An 18,311-nucleotide genomic window follows, 5' to 3' on the forward strand; every position below is an offset into this window, starting at 1 on the left:
GGGGGAATTAAAAAAAATTGCTGTTCCCTCCACAGTTAAAAGTGTGATAATTAGAGCAAGAGGCAGGCTGCTGCTCTGTCATTTAGCATACAGCATACCCAGGAAATCTCATTTGGTAATCAAAGTGGAGACAGAAGGAAAAGGAGCAATCAGGCCCCTATTCAAGCTCCGTTTAGAAACAGCCCCTGCTGGCTGGCTTTAGTGGAGAGTTTGGGGCCAGGAAAACCTGAGGCTGGGGTTGCTGGTGGTGAATCAGGTATGGGGTACAGCCTTAGTGCCAGTAGGTTCTTTTTTTTTTTTAAGGCTTCTGTCTCCATGCTGCCCCACCCCAGCAGTTGCCCAAAAGGAAAGCCAAGAGTGTGTGGGGGGGGTCTCTTTTTACTTCTAATTCTTTAAATACTCCCCCTCCCCAGCCTCATCATCTCCATCTCCCTACCCCCGTAGCCTGGCCAGGGCCCACTCAGTATTCATACAAATTAGGAACAATGCCAGCTGCAATTAGAAGCCTAAGTGTGCTGGAGGGGGAGGTGGGAGAGGGGGCTATGTGGGAATACACAAATGCACCAGGGGTTTTGATTTGCCTGGGCCAATCATTGTAAGTCTTGCTACAAATAGGCAGCTGGAACTTAGCATGAAAAACATGGAAGAGTAATTGAGGTCTGTGTTAAGACCATTCAGGCCGAGTACTGGTTTTATGAAAGGCCCATAGGTTCTCCATTTATTTTAAGGGATGTTTCAAACTTCTTTCTTCACCAAAAAAAATTGAGCTCAATTTACAGTATGTAATATATATTATAGGACAGGCACTTATGTCATAGCCCCAGAGGATTCTGAATTACCGGGTTAGACAGTGGGAATAATAATAATAATAATAATGACTAGCATTTGTAGAGTGCTTTAAGGTTTGTAAGGACCTATCTCATTTGATGCTCACAACAACCCTGGGAGGGAAGTGCTATTATTATCCCTATTTTACAGATGAGGTAACTGAGGCAGGCAGAGGGTTAAGCAACTTGCCCAAAGTCATAACTAGTAGGTCTCTGAAGCAGGATTAGAATTCAGGACTTCCTGACTACAGGTCCAGCACTCTCTCCATTGGGCCACCTAGCAGCCTCAATAGAAATGATGATAGGAAGCATTTTGGTAAAGTAGAAGCAAATGTTGGTTTGGAAGGAGGGGAGCAGTGTGTGTAGCACTATGGAAAAATGGAAAGAGGGATGAGCTGGGACTTAAGGGCACCCGGGTTAAAATCCTGTCTCTCTCCCTTAGTCCCTGTGTGACCTTGGGTATCTGAATGCCACCCCTCAAACACCACTTCTTCCACCTCCATTCTTAGGGACTAACCTCTATAGGAATCTATTAGAGTGTTCACTTCACCTCTTTGGGCCTCAGTTTCTTCATCTGTAAAATGAGGGGAATGGATTAGAGAGGCTTTAAGATTCCTTCCAACTTGAAATCTACAAACCTCATCCTGGCTATATCAACTCTAATCCTCTAAAGGACTATACCCCTATGCTCCATCAACCCTGTATATGTAATATCTCTATTCTAACCACCTTCCTGACACACTCCCAGCTTCTCTAGGGGACCCCCAATTATGAAATGGTGACAGCCTGTTGGTGACAAGCAGATCCTAATTCTCATAGAGGCGCTTATTTTGAATCAACAGGATTCAGGCTGTTCAAAGGGTTGTTGCACCCAAATGAAGCAATTTCTTAGAATCTATGAATACCAGAGCTGGAAGGAACTTTTGAGACCACTTAGTCCAACAGATGAAGAAAATGAGGTCTAGAGGCAGCTCGGTGGTGCAGTAGATAAGAGCACTGGCCCTGAAGTCAGGAGGACCTGAGTTCAAATCCAGCCTCAGACCAGACACTTGATACTTACTAGCTGTGTGACCCTGGGCAAGTCACTTAACCCCAATTGCCTAAAAAAAAAAAAATGAGGTCTGGAGAAACAAAGTCACTTGCCCAAGGATAGACAGCTAGTTAGGAGCAGCCCTAAAACTGAAATCCACATATTTTAAATTCCACGTCTTGGGCTCTACTTCATACTGCCTTTGACTTTTTCTAGACTAAGCTCAAATCTTACCTTCTACAGGAGGCCTTTCCTGGTCTATTCCACCCCTATCTCCCATCCTCCCATTGCTAGTGTCTCACCTCTGACACTACCTTCCACCCACTCTGTAAATTAAATATCTTGTGTGTATATACAATAGTTGTTTTCATGGTCTCTTCCTCCCAGCCCCCTTAGAATATAAGTTCATGAAGGGACCCCCTCCCTTTTTTTTTTTGCCTTTTTCCTCATTCCTAATGCTCAGCTTAGGGCCTGGCACATAACAAATGCTTAATAAATGCATGTTGACTAACTGAGTTGGAAAGGAAGCAGATAATCTCAATTGAAGAAACATTTATTAAATATCCACACCCCTGGCCTCTGACACATTATAACTATATGACCCTGAGCAAGTCACTTAATCTCTTAATGCTTCTAGGCAACTTTAAAATTATTCATTATAGAAAAGGTGTCAATCTGCCATTGATGAAGGGAGTTTCCACAATGAAATTTCCCTGCAATGATAAACTCAAAGGTCTAAACAACAACCCAAAAAATGTACAAGGAACTCAATGAATGCTTCACCCACTTCTGAGCTATTCTGACAGCTTTTATTCATTCTTCTTTCTTAACTCTGATCCCAAAAGATGTCAAAACTGCATCATGGTTGCAGTTCTTAATTCAGTAACACTGAAGAGCAGGGATGAACAATCCAAGGTGATGATTTCTTCTTCTTAACTAGTTGTGAAAGCTATTATGAATGTATATTCATCAATGTGCATAAAAGTGTATGTACACAAATGCCATGGAATATATACTTGGAAAGGGATGAACTTGATTCATGGAATGCCTTGGTACATATTAAGGCATAAGTGTAGAGAAAAATGAAGTGGAGCCATCTTATGAAGAATGTCCTTTGCCCTCTTCTCTTGCCCACGAGAAACTAACTTCATAATGAGTGGAAATTTCAGTAAAACCAGTATTCAAATGTACATCATAATCCTGGACCAACTCAGTACATCTGTCATATGTTTGAAAAATCAAATACATGTACATTGATAACAAAAGAGGCTCAGGACCCAATAAATATCAAACCCATTTCAAGGCAATGACACCAACTCTCAATTATCCATGAGTGGATGATCATCTCCTTTGCCAATTATTTTCAATGACCTGGAAACCCTTCCCCAAAGCTAGGCAGTTAGTTATCCAAGAACATGGCCACTAATCAAAGGAAAGGACTAAGAAGAGGTCACAGCTGGGCAGAGAAGCAAAATGAGTATACGTGTCTCTCTGGCAGTGTTCAAAGCTCTGCTGTCATTACAAAGCCAACGGATTTGGGGGGATTATCCACCATTTTGTCTTTCATCTACTCCTCTTCTCTGTATGATTGAGGAAAATCAAGAATTTTATCAGACTAGCAAAATTTACATCCAGGCTAGTCAAATCAATGTTGAAAAGCAAATTATTTCATTATGGCAATAAAAATTCAAAAGGTGGGCTTCCAGAGTCTTGCCTCCTCCTGTCTTGTGTGGTGATGATTTATGGAACTGGCAATTAAGTTGGCAGGCATGTGATCTTCCCCCACACAGCTTCCAACTATCCAGGTCTATACTCAGAACTACTGGGAGTGAGAACAGATATGGAGCAACATCCCAACCTAAGGAAGTAATCCTCAAGTTAAAGATCTGCCCATACAGTTACCCGGATCCCAGGGTATCAGTCTTTTAGTCTCAGCTGGTAGAAAATGAGCTAATCTACATTTTGCATGACTACACATGTATAACCTATATCAATTTGCTTGTCTTCTCAATGAGGGGAATGAGGAGGGAGGGAGAGATTTTGGAATTCAATTTTAAAAACAAATGTTGAAAATTGTTCTTACATGTAATTGGGAAAAATAAAATACTGAATGAAAAACCAGCTAATCATGACTTTTAACAAAAAAAAATTTTTAACTAGATTTTAAAAAGACTGGCCCTTTCTTGATCTGTAATATCTTTATTCTGATCTTTCTTCCTGTAGATTCATCTTCTTGAAGCATAGAACCACTTTGGAGGTCACTGCAGTGAGGAGGTATACCCCCCCCAAGATATTCAAATGGACCACACTAATAACAATGCCAGGCTGACTAGAAGCTAATGGACCGCAGAGCACACCTCTAGCATGCCAAGAACCACATTAATCTGAAGTTGCCAAAAGCCTCATAACTTTCTCCACCCATTTAGCCTTCTTGGTGGGAAGCAGGGGTTTACCTCATTCCCTGATGGCTTGAATTTCCTTGCCCTGTATAGCTTCCAGAAAAAGCAAATAGGAGATACCCCTCTCCAGGGAACTAGGAGATTGGGGTAGCCAGTGTCTAATACCAGCACCTAGGGAAGAGCTTTGCCTATTTGAACATGGTAAGGATAGAAAAAGGACTGAATTTGTGATTTCAATTTTTTTTATCATGATTTCAACTATTTTTCAATAATAAAGGCAAGTCTCAGATGAGGAAACTCCCTTCACCAATGTAGGTAAACACCTTCTCTGCAACTTGTAATTTTAGAGAAGGGGTTCTTAACTGTTTTTGTGTCATAGACACCTTGGGCAATCTACTGAAATCTGAGGCCCCCATCTCAGAATAATGTTTTTAAATATATAAAATAAATTATGTAAGATTACAAAAGAATCCGAGATAGAGAAAAAAGGGAACAAGCATTTATTAAGTGTCTACTACGTGCTAGGTAGTATGCTAAGAACTTCATACACATTATCTCTTTTGATCCAATTAAATTGAATAAAATATGAAGGGAAAAAAAGTTCACAGGTGCCAAGTTAAAAGCTCCTCTCAGATGTGCAGTGGATAGAGCACCGGCCCTAGAGTCAGGAGGACCTGAGTTCAAATACGGCCTCAGACACTTGACACTTACTAGCTGTGTGATCCTGGGCAAGTCACTTAACTCCATTGCCTAGCAAAAAAAAGAAAAAAAAACTCCTCTCAGAAAGTTGCTTAGAGAACTGAGAAGTTAAGTGACTTGCCCGAAGTCATATAGCCAGTAGAGGTCAAAGTAAGACTTGAACCTGGGTCTGATGCCAGCTTTCTATCCACTAGGCCTTGATGCCTCTCAGCATAATGACATATGCAATTTATGAAAAAATCAATACCTCCCACCTTCCCAGCTTTACTACATTATCTTTAGGAAATAGACAGGTATAGTTGAGTCCATTTATCTAATTTTATATGTAGATCTGCTTGATATTTTAGCAACTGCTATCTGTGTCTGTGTGTGTATTTGTATGTGTGTGCTCATGTGTGGTGTGTACTTAGGAGCTCTTTACAGGTGTGTATGTGTGGGTGTGTGGGTATGTGGGTGTGTACTTAGGAGCTCTTTACAGGTAAGGTATTTCCCCCAGCTCAGTCTCTAAAAATTAACTGTGTGTAGAGAAAACGAATATTTTCTAGTAGCATGCAATGCACTGATGTGATTGAGTAAGCATTATTGCAATTACTAGACTCAATAGGCCCCAGATAGTCACCAGTGAGCTTTGCCACTCTCCTCCCTTTGAAACTCTATCATCCCCTATTCCTCTCTACCAAATTTGCTACAAAGTGGTTTCCACTTGGTTTAGTTGTTTGTTTAGCAACGGGATGAATGAGTTATACTGTGGTTTTGACATCTACAGACACAGGTATCAATCAATAGCCACGTAATGGTCTGAACCTTGTCAAAAGACCTTGTTATTAAAACATACATATTGCATTTAGCTATTAAAAATCAATTATGTCCCATCTGCTCTGAAGAAACTCCATCCAGGACTGAAAAACACATGCACGGACATGCGCACGCACACAGACAAAACGAAGAAAAGAAAAGGGAAAGACAAATTGTACATGTACACAGTGCAGAGATTCCATCCAGCTGAAAAGTGCTGATCCAAACCTGCCCAGAGGAAATGAGTCCATTTAAACACAAAAATGCAATCAAGGATAATCAGCAAGTTAACTACACATTTGCAAACACCCTTTCCCTTGAAAGAAAGAATGCCAGACTTCAGTACTTCAATACAAATTCGGAGGGTGGAACCAATCCCTCTGGATAAAAGAAAAAAATAAGTGATCATGTCAGCATCTTCACACAAAACTTTACCCATCTTCAGACTCTTAAGACAGAACTTCACCCACAGTCAAAGATGGCTTAGGAGCCAGTGACAACTCCAGAATGTACATTGAGCATTGTTCCCACACATTTGTACTGTCATATTTCCTTGTATGGTTTGGAACCTGGAATAGTAAGATTGGGGCTGCCCCTACTGCTTCCTTCCATTCCCCTCTTCTGATGGTTCTAGATGGTTCTAGTATCTATCACCACCAGTTATTATAGCCCACCCATGTAAAGAGAACTACACTGTAAAACCCAGCAAAGAGAGGAGGAAAAGGAAAACTATGGGAGCTGTCATTCAATGAACCCACAACAAGCCCAGAAACAAGATCTCTTACTTATAGACGTTCCAGTGTGAAAGTCACCTGTAAACTAAACACAGATTTCAAAATTAGATTAAAGGAAAATCAGGTCAGTTGCAGCTTGCTTTGAGCATGGAGTTGTCCAGAAAGAGTCCAGACCAAAGCTTGCTACATGACTGCAGGCACATTTTAAAAAATCAGTCCAAGTTCTGAAGCATAGGGATTACATCTCAAAAAGGACATCCTGGGCATAAAGTAGTAAGGAACAAATGTCAGTCCCTCTCACTTGTCCTCCCATTAACAATCCCTCCACCCCACTGTAGCAAAACAGGACACTACCATAAGGACCAGGAATTTGAAGAGGTTCATTAAAACCAAGGGAAATTAATTTCTGTTGTTCCCATCCCATGTGCCCTTGAGGACAGGCCTCAGGAAATATTTAGTCTCTACTACTGAACTTTCTAGCTAATCCCCAAGACAGAGTTCCTAGTTAACCTATACAAAGTACAAAACCTTCACTGCCACAGACCCATTGGTCCTATATTTTGGGACTGGGAAATTGGCAAACTAAAATTCAAGCCTCTTCTCCAGACCTAATTTCAAGACAAACTAAGAGTTGGGTCTCTGATCTAAGAGTGGCATATGAAACCTGAGCCACATGCTTCAGGTGTCAGCAATAGAAGTGTGGCTAGCTATCTGTCCTCTGAGCCACAGCTGTATTTCAGAACACTCTCCAAGGCTTGCTGAGCATTCCTATGCTCTTTGGTTAGATAAAGTATTGAATCGCCTCTCCAGTCCTATTCTACTTTTGTTTTACATGAGAGAGAGGGAGGGACATGAAGCCCCAAATATAAACAGTAGACTTAATGGGAGAAAAAAAGTCCATGGGTTAACAGCTGGGAATAGATGACCCATTAATGGGAGCTCCAGTGGGGCCTCATGAACCCACTCCTCCCTCAAAGTTCACCCCTCTTTTTTTGATGGTCTGAATACAAAGTTCCATATGCACTACAGGGACAATGGGAGTAGAGAGTTTTCTTCTCATTTCTAGTTTACTTATGGCTCAAAAGGAGACTTTTGAAATTCACTTCTTGTCTTCTTACCAGTGGCAAGCCTTTGTAGGCTCTGGGAACCCTGGCTACTCACTCTAGGGGAATGAGATGCATGAATGGGCCCTGGACATTCCAGTTTGCTTTCTGAGGAGTGAGATTCATGGGGAGATCCTCAGTTTGTGTGGCAGTGACTCTCCAGGCTTCAAACTTTATTCATTCTAGTCAGTCCTGTGGATGCCACAGAGGCAGCTGCCCAGGAATGTAAGTTTCAAACCCCCACAAACCTCTCTTTGGAGATAAGGATACAGCCTCTTCAGCCTATGACAGAAGGAAGTAGAAGTTATAGAATAGGTCCATTCCCTTCCCTCTACCTACACCAACTGGAGCCCCTAGGCTTCTGAAACCAAATTGGTAGTTCTGCGGTAAAAATAGGGAATATTTATATGTGTATGTGGTGCCTATGTGCATGTAGGGAGGGAAGAGTGTTGAGGTTGGGGTGAGATGGAGGAGGGTCAGCCTTACCTTCGGAGCAGAGCTTGCCACCATAGCCAGTGGCAGAACAGTCACAGGTCGGGTGGCCATCTAGGAGGAAACAGACTCCACCATTCTCACATGGGCTTTCAGCACAAGGACCCTCAGCCTCCACCTGGACCCCCTGGGTCCCCAGAAGACGAGGTTCTGAGTTGCCATATTTAAGATCCAGGATAAACCCCTTGAAGGTAGGCATGTCCTGCACCCCATCCAGGGTCAGGGCAGAAGGCCTTATATCAGCTGGGACCCCTCCAACAAACAAGTCACTGACCACATCCATGTGGGGCCGCTGAGGCTGGACCTCCCCAGGCCTGGCCTCCCCATCCAACACAAGTACTGTCCTCATTCGGTCACGGCTCACCATCAGGAAATGCCAGCTGCTATCGTTGACCTGCTTGTCTGACAGCACAGCCGTCTCAGCACAGTCCATGCTGAAACGGAGCTGGACACGACCATCCACCAGGGATAGGCAGAGGAAGTCACAGACACCACCGTCATCCAAGTAGAGAAGCAGGCCAGCCGAGACGTTGGTCTTGAATTGGAAGCTCAGGTCACTTCGAGTACTAGCATCCCAGCGGAGGTAGCGGGCCCATTGGTTTGGAAGGCCCATGAACTCCAGGCCCAAGCAAAGCCCCAGCAGAGAGCCAAGCAGAACACTGAACTTCAGAGTGAAGTAGACAGAGTGAAGGGTGAAGCCCATGGCTGCTGTTGGGAGTAGGCCCAAAGCTGTGGGTAAACTAGGCTGAGGGAAAGGCGGGGAACCTCAGGGAAGTAAACTGAGTGTTTCTCTGTTGAGAACAAGCAGAATGCCAAATAGAAGAAAGAGGCAGAGATAGCACATAAGAGGTCAGAAAAAAATACAGATAGAGAGATAAAAAGACAGTATGTGTGTGACACCAGCCAGGGATGAGAGACAGATGTCGTAACCAATAAATCCTTTAAGAACAACAGAAGAAAGAGGAGTTGGAAAGGGCAAGAGAGGAAGAGGAGGGCAGGAGAGAATGGAGGAAGGGCTGGAGGAAAGGAAGGTGTTCCTCTCCAAGAAAAGATCTCAGCTATCCATGTAGATCCGGAGGCCTTGATTCCAGGAGAAGATACAGAGTGGGTTTGGGGAATCCTTCAGGAAATGCTCTTCCCTCAAGAAGGGTCCCTATGCTACTCAAACCCCAAATGCCACTGGGGAACTGGGGCAATGGGGGTGGCAAGGGCAGCAACAATGTTTGAGGGAGGAGCGGTGAGGTGAGCAGAGTGAAGGGTAGAAACAGGACAAGGACCAATCCTGGAGGTCTACCTCCTAGTGGCGGGAGACCAGATGGATGAGAGTCGAGCAAAGCAGAAAGCTCAGGCAGAGCACTGCTCCTAGGAGAGCAGAAGCAGACTCAGGCTTCATGGTGGGTGCCGAAGGCAATCCAGCCCATAACTCACCCCCCAGCACTCAGAAAGGCTCAAAGGCTCCAAACAAAATTTCTGCAGAACCTGGAGTGGGGAGAGTGGGGGGAGGGGAGAGAAGGGAAGAAAGAAAGAGAAGGAAAGATTAGCAACATGTTCCATAAGTATATCACTTCCTTTTCTAGTACCATCCTTCCCACTGCCCATCCACCACCATACCCAGCTCCCTATATTTCAAATGTAATGGCTCTAGCACCTGTATTTGCCTTATTGTGAATAACAGCAAGTTTCCTACACTTACAAGGCTTGGTTTCTCTATTCTCAAAAACTATAATGATAAGATCCCTCCTTAATCCATTTCTAGGGTGTGGTGAGAAGTTGTACAGGGAGAACTTTGTTCCAAGACGTTCACTGAACTTAATTCTCAAGAGTGAGCAAGACATTTTGAATTCAGGGGCACATTTGATAATTTTTTTTCATAGATTATAGTAACCATACGTACTTTCTTTTTAAATTTTTTGCTCCTGTCTTTTTTTTTTATATCACATTCTTTCCTGACACATTTTTGCTCCATACATAGTTTTCCCAGAAAGACACTGTAGACTGAGAAACAGAAAGTAACACTGGTGTTCCATGTTTGTAATAATCAAATCTCTTAAAACAGATCAATAAGGGATAAGTATGGACATTGCAAAAGGAGCATCTGTTAACAAAATGATTGATCATAGAGTTTCTTTATATAGCAAAAGACCTTAGTGAATTTTAGGTGATTATGTTTCCAAAAATTCTATTGTCACAATTTTCAGGGACATAGTCATAGGATAAAGTGAAACATCTATACAAAATTGAAAGACAAAACTATCAAAGAGTTAAAAATCATCCCTCCAGAAATAAATCAGTTATACTGAAGTGGATCAGTGGAAGGACAAGGTGTAGGGAACTATAGAAGCAGTAAGCCTTGGCATCAGTAGAAGAAACAACTTCATTGTAGCCAACAGATACAGGAATCTACTTTCTAGCAGATCAGGAACCTACTTCATCTTGATTTACTTTGTCACTTCTTCCCTCCACAATCTTTCCAAAAAGAGTTAGCGAATATTCTGCAACTTATGAAAAGATGGGAAGAAGAGAGTGACAAGGACAGAGACAAAGGAGAAGAAAGGAAGGAAAAAAGGAAGGAAGGAAAGAAGGAAGGGAAGGAAGAAAGGAGGGAAAGAAGGAAGAAAAGAAGAAAGGAAGGAAAGAAAGAAAGAAAGAAAGAAAGAAAGAAAGAAAGAAAGAAAGAAAGAAAGAAAGAAAGAAAGAAAGGAGGAAGGAAAGAAAAAGGGGAGGGAGGGAGGGGAGAAAGTCCAACCATCTATCCACCTAGTTCTGAATCCAACTAAATATCTTATCATCTACTCCAAATCTTGCCATCTTCTCCAGAACAATATTATGAGAAAATTTAGCTTAACTAAAATCTAGGTAAGCTATATTCATAGCATTCCCCTCACCTATTCATTAAATAATTCTGGGCAAAAGGGAAAGAAATTAGCCTGACATGCTCTATACTTTTTCTTTTTTGGCTAGGCATAGGTTAAGTGACTTGCCCACAGCTAGTAAGTGTCAAGTGCCTGAGGCCAGATTTGAACTCTGGTCCTCCTGACTCTAGGGTCTGTGCTCTATCCACTGAGCCACCTAGCTGCCCCAACATGACCTATTCTTGATGGAGACATGCTACCTCTTTATCATCACTGCTTCTCTTTCTACATATTCATTAACCGTATCTGAAATGATACATTCTAGAATTTTCCAGGAATCAAACTCAAGTTCACATGTAGTGAACTATAATCTATAGTTTGCAGATTCTGGGTTTTCTTTTTTAATGGGAATTTTACTTGCCTCCAGTCTTGGGGTACTTCTCTCCCCTTTTCTATGACCTTTCAAATATCACCAACAGCAGTTCAGCAATTATATGAGTTAGCCAACAGACAATTACTAAGCACTTATGTACCAGGCATTGTTCTAAGTGCTGGAGGTACAAAAACAAAATCTGGCAGGTCCTTAAGGACCCAAGTCATCTGTGCCAGATGACTTGAATTCATCAAAAGCAAATAGGTATTCTCTTACTAGCTTGGGTATCAAGTCCATGTTAGTCATTTTTGTTCTGTCATTTCCAATGTAAAGACTCCTCTCCATTGCAGGGAACAGAAACAAAATGTAAGGATGGAGTAGTCTCTCTCCTTTCTATTGCCTGTTATCATAGTCCCATTCACCCCTAGCAAAGGTTTTGTTCCTTCTGCGATTTCCCTTTTTTCTCCCAATATACCTTAAAAGCAAGTGAACAAACTTTTTGTTGTTCTTAGCTTCCCTCACCAACTTGAGTTCATTCTGAGTTTGAACATTCCCACTATGTGTTTATAGAACTATGTCACACTTTTCTATACATTCCTTGTTATCTGGTCTTATGAGTATCTTCTATTCATTTCTTTAAAAAAAAAAAGTATTACTGTGTATATAATAGAACCTGTGGTATAAGAACCAGAATAACCAGAATAGTCTGGAAAAGTCACTCTTACATCCTTCCAAGCAAGAGCTTATTACCCACTGTGAGTCAATCAGAAAATTGGACAAAAGGGAAACCCTAGGCCAAGATGGTTGAAGCCCAATAGGATGCCTATCCTGGGAAAAAATAAAGGCCAGATTGAAGTGAACCAAGCATCAGCTGGGAAATAGGTCTCTGTCTCTCTGTCTCTCTCTGTCTCTGTTTCTCTTTTGTGTGTGTGTGTGCACACACATGTTGGGGCAACACATGTGTTGATACTATGTTAGATTTGAATCAGGAAATTAAATTCAAATTCTTCATCTGACATTTACTAGTTTTGTGATAATGGGCAAATCACTTCATTTTTCCAAGTCTCAGTTTTCTCATCCACACAATGGAGGTAATAATATGTGTAGTTCTGATGTCACAAGGTGGTTGTGATATTCAAATGAGATAATGTACATAAAGAATTTTGCAAACATTCAAGTGCTATATAAATTCACTTGTCAGTATTATTATTATTATCTCTCCTATCACTTAACATACTCAGGATTTTCCTCTCCTTTCTACTCATACTCTCAAATCTCAACCAATACAAAAAGACCCAGACTGCCAAAGTCCTTTTCAATCTTGTCTTCACTATAGTTATGGTGCTTTTTTGGGTAGGTAACAGGCTGGATATCCAGCTCAACTCATCTCATCCAAGAGCAAACTTCATACTCACTAAGCAATAACTCCATCCAATCCCGCAAACCAAGGAGGGCCTGAGTAATACAGTTAGACCCCCAGAAAAAGTACCCTTCCCATCATCAAAGCCTCAGATCTCCCATAAAATGAAGATGACTGGAAAAGAGTAATTTCTGAGAGCCTTCTACTCTTTAATGGAATCCACCACTAATCCACCTTCCACTAAGGAGTGGAAGGCTCTCAGAAATTACTCTTTCCCAATGGAGCTATTACCAAGTGGAGTGACAAGTAGGATCTTGTTTTCAGAAGCTGAATCCCTAGGAATGTCCACATCTGAATTATGTTAATCATGCCAGTGTATAAGTATGGGAAGAGATAAGCTTCTGTTTTCTGGATGAAATGCAGAAAACATGTGCAGCATTTACAAACCACAAGAGACAACTTGGTGCTTGAGAAAAAGGAGGTGGCTAATACCTCCAGGATTAATTAGGATCTGGGAAAAATAGGAAAAGAAGAGTAGAAAAAGTGAAGAGATTCCCTGAAAATTATTCCAATCCTTCTACACAGCAGATTACAAAGCCAGGAGGGAGAGCCAATATTCTCTTTGCTCTCCATGGAGAAGCTTCATCACCACTTCTCAACAGCTTCTCCTCCTTTGAAGTCCATGTCATCCAATGATGCCACCTTCTTTACAATATTTGTTGTAGGCATCACTAAGTATGCACTGTATTCTACCATCCTTCTCAATGGTCTCAGCACCTGGTTTACTTTTTTTACTCTCCACCCTATTCTCTATCCTCCACAATGACTTCAAAACACCCAAGGCTCATAGCTCCTTGATGACATCTTTTATAATTTTCCTTTTTTCTGTGCCTTAGACACCTCGTAGGGCAGCCATACCATTACTTCTAACTATTCCATCTCCAAGATCTTGAACCCTGAGATTTCTTTCTCTTACCACAATTTTTTTTCATTCCTATCTAAAATCCCACTTCCTGCCATCATGACAATCTTTCAACCCCTCAACAATACGCTTGGTTTTGCTCTGAAATTGTTACCCCCTTATTTTTCTAAATGTGATTGTCCTGTTAATTCCCAACACTGAGTTATTCCCACAATCTCCCACCTTTGCACTCTAGGACCATGAAATATTGCCTGGAGAAAATAGTGAAACTGATGACACTACGCTACAAAGACATGCTATACAATATGAGATGAGCCCTCATTGCTGCACAGCAATCTAGTTATTCCCTTCTTATCAATTTCCAGTTACTTTCTTCATGGTGGCCATTCTAGACCTCCTTGAGCCCCTAATCCAATCCTGTTCTTTTCACTTTCACCAGATGATCTTCCCTCCTGAAATTAGTTCATACGAAATGAGTTTATTCAACTCCCTTCTTTCATACCTCAAATCTTCTCTTCCTAACCTATCCTATCTTTTTCCCTCCTGCCTCTGAGGAAGAGGTAATACCCCTCATTGCTAATGTTAACCCTTTCATCTTTTCTTTGGATCCCATTCCAACCTTTTTCCATAACCTTGTTCTGTTAGTCCTACTCTCTTGCATCTTTTATCTTTCCCTTTCCACCAGCCCAGAGAGTTAAAACTCTATGCTTAGAAATACATTTAAGTCATTCCTGTTAAGAAACACATAAAATGCCATATTTTAAGTCATATTTCCCTGAAAGATATTTTCTCTGTCTGTCTCCATCTCTGTCTGCCTGTATCTGTGTCTGTGTCTGTCTCTGTCTCTCTCACCCCTTTCACTAGCAAACTTAAAGAAATGAAGTTTTCTCTCTAGTCTCAGATGTACTACCCCTCCTTTAGGGGAGCCAGATAAAATTCAATTTCAGGACCACATTAAAATCAAGGCCCAAATTACTTCTAAACCCAACACCCCTCAGTTAGCATCCTAACTCTGCCATGAACTCACTGTATAATCTTGGGCAAGTCATATGCCCTCTCAAGTACTCAGCTTTCTCTTCTATAAAATAAGGTTAGACTACATAATTTCCAAGGAAACTCTAAAAGGATCATTGGTCTAGATTAGAAAAAGCCTTAGAAGTTCTCTAGCCCAATAACCTCATTTAACAAATGAGGAATCTAAAGCCCAGAAAAGTTAAGTTATTTGCCTAAGGTTAAACTTAGTAAGTAGCAATGTCAGAATTTGAACTCAGGTCCCATGACTCTGAGTTCAGTACATCTTTCACCACACCATGTTAATTTAAGCTCTGCTATTGATTCTATAATGACTCGATGAAAGTGTTTTCTCTTTCTCCAATCTCAACAGTCTCTCTGGAGGCTATACACTTATTCCTCTCTTGGGAAATGCTGATTTGGAGGAGAATGGCACCACTTCTCCTGCCTCTGGGAAGTTACCCAAATGGGCATGATAAAAGCACAGAATAGCATGCCATTAAAAATATCCTAAGCCCCAAGAGGACAGTTCTTGGCATTTCTTAGAGAGAACTCTGAAGAGAACACATTCACCTACAGCACCTAAATAGCCCAATGATAAAAAGGGTGCTCTGGCAACTAAAAAAAGAAGGGAATCTGTGAAACTCCCATCATCAGGGTTTCGGAGAGCGCAGGCTGGCCATACACAAAAGCCTTTTACTTCAAAGACTGGCTGAAGGGGCCCAGCCAGGAATTTGTTGAGGCACAAAAGTGCTTATCTGTTGAGTGAGAACCAAACAAGAGAATGAGTGACATTATCTAATTGCCAGCTAATTTTCATAATTACCAGGAGGCACACTTTATGTAGGGTTAACATCTTTGCAAATGTCTCCTAATCCAGCTGCTTTAGCCAAATCGTACTCTGACGTGGGGGCTATTCCCCATCCAAGATGGCTCGCAGGGGTGAATCCAGATTTCACTCCCACCCTCTATACACTTTCTTTTCTTTGGTCACCTGTAAGATTTTAGTCAAAATTAAAATCACCAGAGAAATATCTGGGAATGGGAATATAAATTAAATGGGAATAATAAAAGAAACTACCTCACAGAGATATTGTGAGGATCAAATGTATGTAAAGTGATTGCCAAATCTGAAAACACTACATAAATGTCAGCTTTTATTTCTTCCCCAATTGCCCCCAGTCTTGGTGCTTCCCCTAGGTGACACAGAGAATAGAATGTTGAACCTGAAGTCAAAAAGACCCTGAGTTCAAATTTGGCCTCATATACTTAACTATCTGTGTGACCCTGGATAAGTCATTTAACATCTTTCTCCCTTAGCATTCTCATCTGTAAAATGAGTATAACAATAACAACTAACTACCTTCAAAGTTGTGAGGATAAAATTAGGTATTTGTAAAACACTTTACAAACCTCAAAGTGCCACATAAATGCTATCTATAGTATTTTTTATTACTTTGTATTTATATTATATATTTTTGTTTTATTTCAGCAGGAGGCTCTTCCCAGTCCCCTGACAGCTAATACCTTTCCCTCTGAGATTTCCTTCCATCTAATACATATATTTTAATGTGTCTAGTTATTTGCAAATTGTCTACCCCCTCCCCTACACACACACACACACACACACACACACACACACATCTCCCCCCCATTAGAATATAAGCTCCTTGAGGTCAGGCACCATTTTTGCTTTTCAGTATATTGCTAGCATTTAGCACGGTGCCTGGCACATAATAAATTTTAATTTATTTAATAAATGCTTATTGACTGACTGATGTCCACGCACCTGTTGCTTCCTCTCTATGAAGGGCAATCTCTTTGAGGACAGAGACTAATTTTTTTTGGTCATTGTATCTCCAGAACTTAGCACATTGTTTGGCTTATTGCAGAGGTCTAGTAAAGCCTTGTTGAATAAATGAATGGGAATCAATGCAGATCTGGAGCCATGTATCATGCATAAAGGAGTGATGTTTACAGTCTGAATACATAGGCCAAGAAGTAGCATGGGAAATGGAGACAACACTAGTATTGGAGAAAAAAAGATTTGAGCTTGAGTATTAGGGGCAATACTTAGCTACGTGACACTGAGGAAGCTACAACCTCTCTGTGCCTCAATTTCCTAATCTGTGAAATGGGTGCAATGATACTCAAACTATTTATATTTATAGTATCATCAGGTCATACAATCAGTTGGAAGGGGTTTTAGAGGCCAAGTCCAACCCTTTCATTTCATACATGAGGAAACTGAGGCACAAAGATGTTGAGTTTCTTGCCCAGAGTAACACAGCTAATAAGCATCTGAAAGGATTTGAAACTGGTACTTCCTGAAGCCAAGACTCACTATTCACTGCACCACTCTGTTCTGAGGAAAGGTCTCTATAAATCTTGAAATATGATAAATATGTGAATACCAGTGTAGCGGGGGAAGCTAGGTGGCACAGTCAATAGAGTGCCAGGCCTGGAGTTAGGAAGACTCCTCTCCCTGAGTTCAAATCTGGCCTTAGACACTTACTAGACCTGGGCAAGTCACTGAACCTCTATCTGCCTCAGTTTCCTCATCTGTAAAATGAGCTGAAAAAGGAAATGGCAACTACTCCAGTATCTTTTCCAAGAAAACCCCCAAAAGGGAGTCACGAAAACCTTGGACATGACTGAAAATGACTGAACAACAACAATATCAGTATAGGAGTTGAACAGAGTATAAGAAGAGATTTCCTTCCTACTTCTAGCTGACCACACATGTGTCGCAAAAATATGCTCCCCTCTCCCCACTCCAAACCCTAAAGAGTCTTATATGATCAGGGTAGCGGCACATATTCAGGTGAGGTCTATCAAGTGCAACAGTAGCTTCTTTACCCAAAGTGGGGAGGATAATATATAAGGACTATTTATGTTAGACAATCAAAGGTACATGGAACAGTCATTGGAAATCATACCCACTAGTTGCCTTATTCATCCTACTGAATTACTCTAGCTTCAGATCGTCAAGACCAGTCTAATCTCTGTCTAGGAAGGGGTAAATTGAATACACCTTCCTTCCCCTTCTTAATCAATCCTCAACCCTTTTCCCTAATCACACACTGAGCAGGAAGGCAACACTCTGTTCTATACTCTTCAACCTAGCCCTATGGCTGCTGACTTCCTTATTGTTTTTCACATCTAGGCATTGAGTCTACTCTATTTGCTTTCGGTTCCTCCTCCTTGAGATCTCTCATGAGCCTCTTTCAGTCAAGAATTCACCACAAACACTCAAAAGAAATGTTTGTATTTAGGTCTTTAGATCACACACTCTAGCCAAGTCTCATATGTCTGTGCTTACCCACTCCTCTGATGAGATATCTTACAAGTTCCACATTCCCCTGCCTCCTCTGAAAGGGAAATAATTCCAATAAACACAGCTCAGACCAGAAGAAGGCAAGGATAGCAACTCATAAGAATTAAATCTAATATTTCTTTAATGATTCAGATTTGAAGAAGGATTTAGGAAGTATCCACAATGCGAGAAAAAGAGAAAGAAAAGAGGGAAGAGACAAAGTGGGACTACTGAAACTCTTCTTTACAGAGAATTCTAATGCTGAAAGGAACTATCATCTAATCCAACCTTATCCAGTCCAAAGCAGCAAATATTAAATGTTTACTATGTGCAACACACCAAATGTGCTGTTGGGTGTACTAAGACAAAGGAGAAATAGTCAATGCCCACAGGGAACT

General features: G+C 41.3%; 1 protein-coding gene across 1 annotated transcript in view; it reads right to left on the minus strand.

The window, feature by feature from the left end:
• The window catches only part of NRXN3 (neurexin 3), a 1,892,810-nt gene extending 1,884,028 nt beyond the window's left edge, over positions 1-8,782 (minus strand). Inside the window, exon 1 of the mRNA XM_027844705.1 lies at positions 8,074-8,782. Coding sequence (XP_027700506.1) covers positions 8,074-8,782 — 709 coding nt within the window. The remainder of the gene's footprint in view (positions 1-8,073) is intronic.
• Between the last annotated feature and the right edge of the window lie 9,529 nt (positions 8,783-18,311).

This window comes from Vombatus ursinus, unplaced genomic scaffold, assembly GCF_900497805.2.
Source record: "Vombatus ursinus unplaced genomic scaffold, bare-nosed wombat genome assembly UNPS02014945.1, whole genome shotgun sequence".
In the NCBI taxonomy this organism is placed as follows: domain Eukaryota; kingdom Metazoa; phylum Chordata; class Mammalia; order Diprotodontia; family Vombatidae; genus Vombatus; species Vombatus ursinus.